The sequence below is a fragment of the Martes martes genome, assembly GCF_963455335.1.
Source record: "Martes martes genome assembly, chromosome: 12".
NCBI classification, from domain to species: Eukaryota; Metazoa; Chordata; class Mammalia; order Carnivora; family Mustelidae; genus Martes; species Martes martes.
Window position 1 is genome coordinate 62,305,181 of NC_137900.1, and position 13,326 is coordinate 62,318,506.

The 13,326-nt window shown below is 45.7% G+C and overlaps 1 protein-coding gene across 1 annotated transcript in view; it reads left to right on the top strand.

Annotated features, from left to right (window-relative positions):
• Positions 1-13,326, top strand: part of FRMPD1 (FERM and PDZ domain containing 1) — a gene marked incomplete at its 5' end in the record, with an annotated part of 49,001 nt that overhangs the window by 20,661 nt on the left and 15,014 nt on the right. Inside the window, 3 exons of the mRNA XM_080820618.1 lie at positions 4,747-4,854; positions 8,426-8,521; positions 12,747-12,872. Of these exons, the coding sequence (XP_080676744.1) occupies positions 4,747-4,854; positions 8,426-8,521; positions 12,747-12,872 (330 nt within the window). The remainder of the gene's footprint in view (positions 1-4,746; positions 4,855-8,425; positions 8,522-12,746; positions 12,873-13,326) is intronic.

Genomic DNA, 13,326 nt, shown 5'->3' on the forward strand with positions numbered 1-13,326 from the left:
GGGGGGGAAGCTGATATTGGCCCATGGCCTGAGAAATGGCCTGAATGTTGTCCAGCCCATTCAGGCCTCTCATCAGGAGTTACATGATCATAAGACGAGTGATCATTTATGTCTTATGTCAACAAGGATGCTCATCTTTGCCATAGCAGGTTCTTAGAGTTCTCAAATGGCTTGAAATTGATTAGGAATTCTAAAATCCAAAATTAGGGGGGTGGGGCTTGGCTGACTCACTCAGTAGAGCGTGAGACTCTTGATCTCAGGGTTGTGAGTTTGAGCCCCATGCTGGGAATAGAGATTACTTAAAAAATCTTTAAAAAGTTGGGGTCCCTGGGGCACCTGGGTGGCTCAGTGGGTTAAAGCTTCTGCCTTCAGCTCAGGTCATAATCCCAGTGTCCTGGAATCAAGCCCCGCATCGGGCTCTTTGCTCAGCAGGGAGCCTGCTTCCCTTCCTCTCTCTCTGCCTGCCTCTCTGCCTACTTGTGATCTCTGTCTGTCAAATAAATAAATAAAATCTTAAAAAAAAGAGTTGGGGTGCCTGGATGCCTCAGTCTGTTAATTGTCTGCCTTTGGCTCAGGTCATGATCCCAGGGTCCTGGGATCAAGCCCTGCATCAGTCTCCTTGCTCAGTGTGGAGCCCACTTCTCCCTCTGTCTGCCACTCCACCTGCTTGTGCACTGTCTCTTTCTTTCAAATAAATAAATAAAAATCTTTAAAAAAGTAAAATGAAATCCAAAGTTGGAATAGTAATTACTGTTTCTGTAGGACTTAGAATTTTATGGGGAAAGAATATATATGTTTAATTGTAGAGAGCTGTATTTATATTCATGATTTATAATGTGTTATTTGTTGTATTAGTACCAATATCTAATTTCTTATTAAATATTCACCGAAAGAAAATCCTAGAAGATAGACATATTTGTTATCCCCTTCTTACAGATGAGGACTCTGTGGCCTCACATGCCCATGGTCACACATGCCGAAATCAGTGGAGCTGGGTTATTTTCCAGGTAGTTAGATTTCAAAACCTATGGTCAATAGCATTATGCTAGTCCACCTCCTTGACCCCTGTTGTCTTTATTTTTTTATTTGTTTTTTTAAGGGGGGGACAGAGAGTGGGGGAGAGAGAGAATCTTAAGCAGACTCCATACCCAGGAGCAGAGCCCAATGTGGGGCTCAGTCTCATGACCCTGAGATCACAACCTGAGCCAAAACCAAGAGTCAGATGCTTAGCTGACTGAGCCACCCAGGCGCCCCAATCCTGCTGTCTTTATGAATTGACATGGGCCAGTCTAGGGCAGAGAATGGTAAAAAAGATATAGAACTTTTCAGCTTGTCCCTTTCGGTGTCCTTTTAAGCATTAGCTCTTAGTTCAGCAAAAACATGCACAGAGAAAGTCTTTATCAACTCGGGTATTCTACTCTCTGACGGATTAATTTAGAACCCAGGGAGCATCTAAATATCCTAGAATAATGAGGACCTCATATTCTTTAAAGTGTCTCTTTTTAATATTCGTTGGCCCAAGTGAGTGATTTGCAATGTCTTTTAGATGCCAAAGTATACAGCGAGCAGAGCTCCTATTTGGGTATAAAAGTATAGGACCTGCGGCGGGGCCTGTGGATTGGGCATTTCTGTGACAGTGTGTGAGTTCTTTCTCAAAGCAGCTAGTTTCATGGTTGGTGGTTCCAGATATGAGAGAGACCCTTCTTCCCTGTGATTCCCCCCAACTAATGCTCATCAGGGCAAGTCTACATTGTATGAAATAGATTAGCAAAGGTTTGAAAGAAAGCAGGCTGTGGCCTCCTCTCCAGACTCACTACTGTTCCATCAGCTCTCTTCATCTGTGATGCTTCTCTGAGTTCTCACTTCTCTGATAGCTCTCTGCATAGATCCCGGCTTCACGGTGGCCTTCCCAAAGGGTGGCACCCAGAAAGGAATACAGTTCCACCTGAGGTCAACTGGTGAGAGTCCCCAGGGAACAGAGAGAGCACGTTTGACATGCATGGAAAATGCTAGCGAGGTCCAAGATGGGGTTAAGATTTTAAGAGGCCCAGTCTCGCTGTTGGCTTGGGTGAAACTTGTGGTTGACCGAAAACTGAGGTTTTGGTTCCAAATGAATCACTTCCAAGCCCCTATCCCATGCTGTGCTATTGATTTTTTGTTGTTGTTCCTCAGTGCCACACTTCACAGGAATCCCTGTCCAATCATGTTGCTTTGGCCCAGTGTTGTGGCATGCTGAGATTTGACAGTCAGGGAATTACAGAACTGAAGGGTATATTTATACAGTCATTGGCTGTACTCATTCTCCCTTCCTGTCAGGATCCCCTCTTCCCACACCTCCCCTACTTCCTCCATCACCCGGCCAGTTGATTTTCTTTAGTCTGATCCAGCTCTGGGTCTCACTCTTGCAGGATTTCTGTCCCCAGGGCAAGAGAGAATAGTAGTTGCCCCTCCTTCCACCCCCTGCCACGGATTCTTTTTCTCTCTCCATCTCTCCCTGTTCTGCCCCTGGTTTCTCATTCCTTTGAATGACAGTTGTACCTGTCACTTTGACCCCTCACTTTACTCTGTTCCCTTCAGCTCTTGACAGCCCTGCTCCCTTATACCCTCTCAATGCTTGTTGTTATTGATATTTTGGCCTCTGGCCCTTAGAAGCTCCTGCCCCTCAATTTTTCCACACACCTGTTTTAAATATCTAGTTCCTTTATCTTGCCTCCCAAATTTCTGCTGCCTGAGATCTGATGATACCTTGTAGCTCTGTATCATTCACAGGTTTGGCACGTACACGTTCTCTGACCTCATCCAAGCCTTTGCTAGTCATCATTGTTGGACACTGAGCCAAAGGGAGCCTGAGTTGCTGAGCTAAATCAGGACAATTTTGAGCATAGGTCAACTAGTCTTGAATCCTCCTAATGGCTCTGCATCTGGCCTTCTCCACAGGGGGATTATAGGAGACCTTATCAAATACTTTGCAAGAATGAAGGAAAACTACTATAGCCCCAGGACCCTGACTTACCAATCTGGAATCCCATCTTCAAAAGAAAAATGAACTTGGTTGGCTCTGACTTATTCTTGGTAACTCCATATTGGTTATTAGTGATCAATGACTAAAAGCTCTCTGACCACCTTTTATCTTGAATTCTGCCAAGAAATAATGACGAGCTTACCAATATGTGTTTTCCTTAATATTCCATGTTTATTTTCTGGGAAACTTGGTACTTAACCATCTTTAGTCTCCTGATATTTCTTCCATTTTCTCTTCTGTGGACGATGCCAACTGTTGTGTGTAATAGTCTAGGGGCCCCTAGATTCACTGGCATAGGTGTCTTGAACTCATTCAAAGCATCTGATCATTTTATCACCAATTTTGGATTGTAACTTTCTTTTTCCCCTTATTGTTTCTATTTCTTCTAACTGAAAAATCATTCTGCTTGAAGAAGAAAGCAAATTGAGGTTAAGTCATTTTTGAAGTTAAGAGATTACCATATGGGTATACCTCTTACCTGGGAACATTGTTATTTCCCCTTCTCCTTTTACTAAATTTTTAAAAAGCAAACTATATATTTGAGATAGTGAATCATAGTCATGAACCCTGTTACACCAAGGCTCTTGTTACCTGTGAGATCAAATTTATCTTGCATTAAGAATTCAAGGTCACTTCTGGGGCACCTGGGTGGCTCAGTGGGTTAAGGCCTCTGCCTTTGGCTCAGGTTATGATCCTGGGATCGAGCCCCATGTTGGGCTCTTTGCTCAATGGGGAGCCTGCTTCCTCCTCTCTCTCTGCCTGTTTCTCTGCCTACTTGTGATCTCTGTCTATCAAATAAATAAATAAAATCTTAAAAAAAAAAAAAGAATTCATGGTCACTTCTCTTTTATGTCAGCTACATAAAATGTGGTCCAAAGCTCCAACTTGAGACTCTTAACACATGTCCCTTTCTAGAGCCTGGCCTAAAGGATTACCTAAAGGATTACCCAGACCAAGAAATGGAGCATGCCAGGCTGGGAATAACATATCAGGATTCCATCCAGGAAGATCACATGGTTGGTCTAGATCATGCGAGCTGCTGTTCACTGTGTCACAATGTAACCTCCTACGGTCTAGGCTAGGGGCTTCATCACATACTCATACCAACCTGTGATGACTCTTTCTGCCTCTGGGGAAAGAGGGTACCACCCAAAAGATGAGAAGAGCAGAGAGCAGACAAGGATAAATCACAAGGGCCAGAGGTTCAGGGAGCCCTGGAGTGATTCGGATCCAACTCTCCCATGGTACATTGGAAAACTAAAGGCTGGAGAGGAGCAATGACTTGGCCAAAGTCACACAGAGTTATTTGGTTTTGTTTCATACACACACACACACACACACACACACACACACACACATACACACGACACACACAACTGGTTTTCCTCTCTAAGAATTTGTGTTTGAGGGAGTTCTCACAACTGCTGAGTAGCAGAACTCAGGTCTTCTTGTTCATAAGCCAGTTTTTGTCTTTGTCGTACACAACCATGTTGCTACCGTACCGAGTCCTCAGCCGTTCTCAGACACATCAGAACGTTGTCCGGGTTGGGATCCCTAGATGTTATGAAAAGAGATGATTAGTGGGATGCTGCCCTTCTCTGTCGGTTTTAACTGGGGCCTCAACAGCCGTCAAGGCTGGTGCTTTTGTTTTTAAGAGATGAGAAGGTGTGTCATGGCTTTTACAGAAGTCTGGTTCTAAAATGTGTCATGGTAATGTTTTGCAGGGAGTCCCCAAGTCATCCTTCCTGACTGAGGAGAAGAGAGCCAGGCTAAAGACCAACCCTGTGAAGGTGCACTTTGCTGAGGAGGTGCTTGTCAGTGGACACAGCCAGGTGCGTCTCTAGTCAGGGCCTTGAAATCACTCTCCATGAAGCTGGTGAGCCGCCTCTTGGCACCAAACTCTTTGAGACTCTGGATTCTTGCAGCACAGAGGGGATACCGAGGGAGCGTGGTAGGTTTGCTAGAGGCTCTGAGCGCCCTCGGTAAGGTGCCTGCAGACTGTGGGCAGGGAGAGCCAGGGAGAGAAGCATGGGGGGTGGCTGTCTGTTATTCTGGGATTCCCTCCTCTTGCCCATGAAATGCCAAGTTCTAAATGCTAATTTTCATTTTGAACCTTCAAACCTAGTGTTCCTGCTGTATTGATAGTAGTGGTGGGAGTGGTGCAGACTGGCTTTTTTCTCCCCATGAACCCAGTATGTGTTGAACTTCTGTTATATGAACCTGAACTTTTGGGGCACATAATCCTTAGCCATCACGATACCCAGCAAGGGCGGTATTTTAATACATGAGGAAGCAGAGGTTTAGAGAGTTTAAGAGAATTAACCTCTGAGATCATAAACAAGAGAATCTACAAGCCAAGTCTGTGCGACTTCAGTTCTTTTGTTTTTCACTGGAACACACTGTCTAGTACTTTTCGATATGGAGACATCCAGGATTGGGGGTTCAGAGGACAAATTTATAAAGGGAAAGTATTGGCAGGAGTTTGATATTTTTAATGTGGACTGTTGGATTAAAGATTCATTTATTCATAGTTTATACATTTTCTTCCCAATGGTCTGAAGCTATTGCCATTCTGAACTGAGCAATCGATGCTAGACTTGGAAGCGCTCAAGTCAGAGCTTGTCCTTTTCTGGTCTCCTCGCTGTAGACACCAGCAGATGGGGCATTGTGGCCATTTTAAAAAAGGGCCCAGGCGATCTTGATCACATCTGCAGAGTCCTTATTTTCTATCTCAACTGCTACTTAACAGACCTGACCTTCATTAGACCTGAGAGTGGAAGGTGGATTTGTTCATAAAGGGGCCAGTGGGAGGCCTAATGTGTTAGAAAAGACCAAGACCCTGTCACCCGGCCATGTTTGTTTCTCTGTGTGTCCATGTTTGTGGAAATGTATTGAACCTCTATAGCACATTAAATTTAGATGCAGTGTGTGTTTTTAGGAGTAATACACAGTGATGAGAAGTGGGGGCTAGAACCAAATCACAGGACAGGTAGAGAATAAGAGTTCTGCAAACATGAACCCCATCACTAGGATCCTCTGTTAAAATGGCTGCCATCCCCCACTCACTGGTATTGTAAGAAGACCAGGTGAGGACAGGTTTTGACCTGAACTGGCTACAAAATCTGTTTCAGAGTTTTTGTAGGGGTGAGAGTTTAGAGAAAGAGGGTTCTAAGAAGGTATCTCTGGGGAGACTTGCGGGTCAGAGCATCAAGTCTCTGTATCAGCCACATAAGGCAGAGACAACAAAACCAGTGAGAGTTCATCCCTGTGAGGTACCTATTAAAAAATGATAAAATTGAGGCGCCTGGGTGGCTCAGTTGGTTAAGTGTCTAACTCTTGGTTTCAGCTCAGGTCATGATCTCAGGGCCGTGGGATCAGTCCGGCTTAGGTTCTGTCCGCGGTCAGCAGGGAGCCTGCTGGAGATTGTCTCTCTCCCTCTGCCCTGCCCACATGTTCTCTCTCTCTCTCTCTCTCTCTCTCTCTGAAATAAATAAATAAATCTTTAAAAAAATTAAATAAAAGATGATAAAATCCGTTGTTAACCTTTTCCCCTGAAAGCAGGATAAGGCCCCAGAAGAACTTAAAATAATAAGCTAACATTTGCAAAATGCTTAACTTTGCTAACAGTTAAAGAAATGCGAAGGGAGACATGAAAAGTGCCGCTTCACGTTTAGTAAATGAGCACAAATAAAGAAAACAAATGGAAGGCCTGATACTGACCAGGTCGCCACAGTCATGTACTAGCTGACGGATTTGTCAGTTGGTTTCATCTGTTTTTATGTCGGAGGGAAAAGACAAAACATAACGAATGCAATAAAAAAATGTGACCCAAGGATCACATTCCTATCAATTTAGTCTATAAAATAATTTAAATGCAAAAATCTCTGTGCTCAAAGATATCTATGGTACTGCTATTTAGAAAAGAAAAAAAATTTTTTTGAAAAGAATGCTTGAGGTCTGGGGCCAAAGAAGGCTTAAATCCATTCTGATATTTCAAACCGATAGAACATTAGAAGTCCATTAAAATCACAAACATGAAACCCCCAGGAAAAAGTGGATGAAATATGTATCGAGTAAAAAATGAAGATAGAAATCATGTGTGCTCTATTATGGCCACTCTCTAAAAACAATTTACGGGTACAGATAAAAATTGGAAGAAGCCTTAAAGAAAAGTAAATAGTGGTAGTTATGTGATGTTGCTGTGGTTGTATTTTTTTGGAAGTCCCAAATCGTGAAGTCCCATGGAAGAAGTTTTGCCCTTGGGAAATCCAAAGATGAAGGTCATTCTAAACACCCGAAACCAGATAAGTGAGAGGAGAACAGAGAGCAAGCAGTTTGCGGTCCCCCATCCTGGATGGTGAAGCCACGCTGCGATCCGAACATACCCCCCTTTCTGCCATAAAACTACTGTGGTTTTTCTTAAGTTATAGAGTGATGAGTCTGAGTCTTACCAAAAGGATACAAGTCCCTTGCAGTTAGAAGATACAAAATTCTCATCCGAGGCGGATTGTCTGGTTTTTTTTTTTTTTACAAAAAGATGATAGGCTCCTCTACCCAGGTGAGCTTTATACCCAAAGTCTTTGCAGAGATTAAAGCTGGAGTTAGTTTTAGCTCAAATCTTGGGACTCTAGAATGGCTTGCTCACTGATTCTGGAGGACACCAACCCCCAGGGCCCTCTTGATTTGCAGCTAAACACGCAGGGGTCACTTTTATGAGGCCCAGCCTTGGGGAGATTCTCTAATCCCAAAGGGAACACTCTCTTGCCTTGCCCAGGAATTCTGGCTGGCCTGTGGTTATCTACCACAGATCAGTCCTGTGCCCACATTCCAAAAAACCCCCCAAGAGTGGCAGAACCCCTTAGGAGAGTCCACAAGTCTGGGGCGATGGTGGGGACACATGAAGGTGGGAGTGGTCCCCTGCTCTTTGGTGATGCTTCATTACAGGGGTACAGCAGGAAAATGGGGGTGGCTGTGAGGAAGCTTCCCACCCCACTCAGCCCCCTGCCCAGCCCCACCAGGGAAGGTCCTCTGGGGAGAGTATGTGTGCTTGTCATCTGACTTACTAAATTGTATCCCATGAGGGTAGACACCAAAGGAATTGAAGTGGCTGCCTATGGTTGTGAGACCTCATACGGGCTCATGCGGTGCCATCGGCATGCTTGTGACGGGGCTCACATCTCATGTCTGACACTTGGATATCCCTGGAACGTGGCATTCCTGCCTCTGTGTGGTATCAGCTGGGTCCATTGGAGAAGTCTCCAGATGGCAAGAATCAAGCCATGACGTGGTGAGGAGGTTAGAGAGGATCCTGCTCTCCACCCTGGACGGGGCCAGGGGAGCAGAGGACTTGGCACACCTCGGGAAAGGAAGGGCCAGTTTCAATCCTCCTCTTGTGTTTTCCAGGGTAATTCTCTGCTGTGCATGCCCAACGTGCTCAAGCTGTACTTGGAGAATGGACAGACCAAAGCTTTCAAGTTTGAGGCGAACACAACGGTGAAGGTATTAAGAGTGAGCTGGAGTCTCTTTTCTGGGAAGAATCTGGCTCCCAAGACCCCCAGGCACCTTGCCCTGCAGCTGCCTTGGTGTTCCTACAACCATTCAGGTCTGGATACCTGTAATAAGCCAAGCACTGTGTTATCTCATGAGTCATACAGCTCCCCAGCAAGATGTGTTTTTATCGCCGTCTTCCAGGGGCGGAAATCAGGGCTCAGAGGGATGAAGTAGGCAAGGCCTATGACAACTTGTAAACCTTCATTCTGCCTTAACCACTGGGCTGGTTGCCTCTTGTATTTGACTCCACCCGCTACCAAAAAGACTAGTACAGCTAAACACTCAAGCAACATGTCCGAGCAGGCCCGAGCACCTGCATATTCTGTTCTGGGTTGAAGACTCTTCAGCTTATGTGTAACGGGCTCCTCCATGTGAGGGAGATGGTCCCGGCTGAGGGTACAGACTAGGTGAAACGTGGTCTTGTCTTCTAGAAGCTTGCCGTCTAGTTGAGGGAGGTTGGACACTCAAAGAGCTCCTGAGAGTCCAGGGCATGATGAAATAAGGGCTGCGAAGAGAGGGACAAGGACGTGCTCTGCACGCAGGGGAAAGACTACCATCTGCCCCTTCCTTTCAGTACGTCAGAGGAGGCCTTGCAAAAAAAGCTGGACCCAAGCTGAGCTTTGAAGGGCAACCAAGCATTCAACAAGGGAAGGTGGGGGACAGGGCTGTTGGGGGGGGGTGGGAGGGCACCCATCAGACCTGAGGAGGTCACATGGACTAATGCAGAGACCCAGGAAGGCAAGTGTTGCCTAGGAAGTAGTAATCTGTCTAGGGGGACTGGAGCCCAGGCCATTTTCTCGTAGGAGGAGGGGGAGATGGTGCAGGCTGGCTGGGGAGGGTGCTGAGTAACAGAAGACAGAGTTTGGATTTTATTCACAGAGAGTCAGGAGTTGCACGACAACTTCTGAACAAGTTAGAAGGTGTTAGAGCGAGGCTCCAGTGAAGAGGCAAATAAAGGAGGTTCAGCTGGGCCAGTGCAGCTGTAAGTAATGGACAGTAGCTGAGACACACACAGACACACATTCTCACACACACTCACACACACGTATCCCACATGCACACATACATGCACACAGCTAGTGTCCCTCTCTGTCACCTTCCTTTGGCGATTCCCAGAGCTGCTCCAAATACCCCATCCCGTTCTTGGCTCACTGTGACTTAGGAGAAGCCAGAGAAAGCCTCTGTGAACTCAGGAAGCCTTTGCTCAGAGAAGGAAGAGGAGGGAGGAATGGATTTACTAAGTGTTTACTACAGGCCTCCTGTCCTGGGCACTTCCTTGTGGACTATCTAATCTAATGCCCCCAGTAACCTTTTAAAGAGACAAGTGTTAGCTACCATTCTGTAGATGAGAACACAGGCCCAAAAGACCCTTCAGATTGTCAAGGTCAAATAGCTCATAACTGGCTTCAAACTTGGTCTGTTTCTGAATCCTGCACTGGAGCTTGCCAAACTACCATTCTGCACCAAAATTTTGCAAATGAATTAGACAAGGTTTCTACCTCTGCCATCTTTGATCCAAGTGCACTGGAATGGAAGGCATGACTTATTGAAAGTGAGTCCCACTTTGGTGGCCAAGAAGACTTTGAGAGGGTTTACAGTAAAAGCACACACCACAGGGGAATTAGATCCCAGGTGATAGAGTTGGGGAAATGAGCATGGTTTTAGCTGGTATAATACTGGTTAATTGTACTTACCTGTAGTAACCAAATTTTTATAAATCTTTTAGTTCCTTATGACAGAGAGGGGTGAGGGAGGATATAAACAAATCCTGTGGGTCAAAAAAGGGAAAAATCACTGTCTGTTCATGATTGACTTCTCTTCCCTGCCTCCCTTCCGTGGGAAGCAAAGTTCTTACAGAGAAAACCCCCTTTCTCTAAGTCGAGAAAAATAATATGCCATTCCACCCAGTAAACAGTTGCGTGTCTGCAAAGCTGTCAGGGACACAGCAATATATTATCCAGGGTCATTCCCAAAGGGAGCCCAGAGACTCAGACTGGGATGGGGGGAAGGCAGGGGACCTGGGGATAGCTCAGAGTGCACTGAGAAATGCACAGTGTGCCCAGAGTCATGAATGTGGGACATGAAATTGGTGTGCTGAGGCCTCGGGGCAGAGAAGCCTGCCAGTTGGAGACTAAGGAGAAGCCTCTGGGGAGGCCAGCTTGGAAAGATGGACAGACTGTTGACAGGAGTAGGCGTAGCATGGTGTGTGAAGACAGCACTCCAGGCGTGGGGAATGGCACCAACAGAGACCCAAGCTTGTCCACTCTGGAAAACAGTATGGAGGTTCCTCAAGAAGTTGAAAATAGAGCTACCCTATGACCCAGCAATTGCACTACTGGTTATTTACCCCAAAGATACAAAGGTAGTGATCTGAGGGGTATGTGTACCCCAGTGTTTAGAGCAGCAATGTCCACAATAGCCAAACTATAGAAAGAGCCCAGATGGCCATTGACAGATGAATGGATAAAAAATATATATATATATCTTCTTTATATAAGATATATATATCTCACAAACATATGACATGTTATATGTATATATGTTTTTATATATATGTTTATATATATTTATAATACACAAGTGTGCACGCCCAATGGAATACTACTCAGCCATCAAAAGGATGAGTCTTTAACATTTACATTGATGTGGATGGACCTAGAGGGTATTATGCCAAGTGAAATAAGTCAATCAGAGAAAGACAATTATCATATAATCTCACTTTTATGTGGAATTCAAGAAACAAAACAGAGGATCATAGAGGAATAGAAGAAAAAATTAAGACGAAATCAGAGAGAGAGACAAACCATAAGAGACTCTTAATCATAGAAGACAGACTGAAGGTTGTCGGAGGGGATGGGGGGTGAAGGGATGGGGTTACTGGGTGATGGACATGAAGGAGGGCATGTGATATAATGCGCACTGGGTATTATATAAGACTGATGAGTCAGAGACCTGTACCTCTGAAACTAATAATACATTATATGTTAATTAATTGAATTTAAACTTTAAAAAAGGGGAAAAAAAGAGTAGAGGGCTTGTGAGCACAGTGCATTGGAAGAGGCAGGAACAGATCAAATGTGAGAAGTAAATTGGCACCTGATATCAGAGAGCTTTGGGTATTAAGCTGAGGAGTTTGGATTTGGGTTAGCAGACCATGGGGGTCCCCTATTCTTGAGCAAGGGAGCGCAATTAGTACATAGGCCGTCCTAGGCTTAGCAACTTCCTGCAGATCAGGAGTCAGCACTCTTTTTCTGTAAAGGGCTTGATAGCAAATATTTCAGGTTTTACAGGTCATAGGGTCTCTGTCACAGTTACTCAACTCTGCCCCTGTGGCAAATGGGCATGCTGTGTTCCCATATGACTTTAATTACAGAAGCAAGCAGTGGGCTGGATCTGACCTGTGGGCTGTGGTGTTCTAACCTTTGCCCTAGATGCAAGGTGGAAGTCAGATGGGTGGCAGTGGTCATTAGAATACCACCCTGCAAAGTGGAGAATTGGGCGAGCTCACGCCACAGTAGACATGGGAGCATGGCGAGTGGGACAGAGTCAGGAGAGGGGTCTCCCTCAAGGCCAGTGCAAAGCAGGCATTCCATAATGTTGAGTTACGGAAGCAGAGAGATTCTTCAGGACATAGTCACTGGTGAGTTATGGAGGGTAATAGAAAAAGCGGAAAGAGAGAGTCTTGAGGAGCAGGTCACACCTGGAAGTTTGCCATTTACAAAAGCTGTGCTTCTGGCAGGACATCTCTGGTGAGTCTGTGATGATTATTTATTTGAGTGAAAATTTCCTGAACGCCATCAAATCCTGGGCTCTAGAGCACAGGACAGGCAAGATTCATGATCTCTTCCAGAGACCCTGAAGAGAGTCATAAGCCCCCAGGGGGTTGCTTCACCCTTCCAATATCGCAAAACAGGATGACTTTTCGGGTGGTGCTGGAGCCCCGAGGAGAGGGGAGCCATGGGTGGAGGGCTACAAGGGGTGATGAGAAGTCCCACATCTTGCCTATGAAGGTTTGGCTGCCTGCGTTGGCAGTGGACCTGTCAGCACAGACTTTTTTCTCCCTGGCGGCACTGAGGAGCAGAGAGGAGGTCAAGGAGGTCCTCCCTGTTCTGTGCCTGAGCTTGAGGGCCAGCCTGCCCCTCCGGTGACCCTTGTGCCTCTCTGGGCCTGGCAGGACATCATCCTAACCGTGAAGGAGAAGCTCTCCATCCGCAGCATGGAGTACTTTGCCCTGGCCCTGGAGGAGCAGTACAACATCTCACGGCTGCACCTGCTGCACGAGGAGGAACTCATCCAGCAGGTACATCTGTTCCCCTTGCAGAGATCTGGGCCGGGCCAGAACCCTCGGGGATAGGGCTCAGCACATGTGCAGTGTTGATGCACTTTCTCATGCCCTCACTCAGCCTGGGAATGACAGGGCGAGAATCAGGACTGATTTTCATCTGAGGTATAGGGGGTCCCATTTTGCAGATGTGGAGACAGTGACTTAGAAAGAGAAAGTGAATTACTTAAGATAATGAAACCAGTGGCTCCCCATCTTTCTCTTCCAGCTCTGTTGATCTTTGAGAAGTCAGGGAACCATTTGTTGCTGGGTCTGAGCCCTTTTTGGAGCAGGACCCTAACTGACGGACCGGACACAGTCTGTCTAAAGCACTCAGTCTTTCAAACATTCAGTGATTTGTTGTACCAGCTTTTTAACCCTTCTATTCCATTAGCATTAAAAAAGAAAGTAAAATGAAATCCCCAAGACAGTT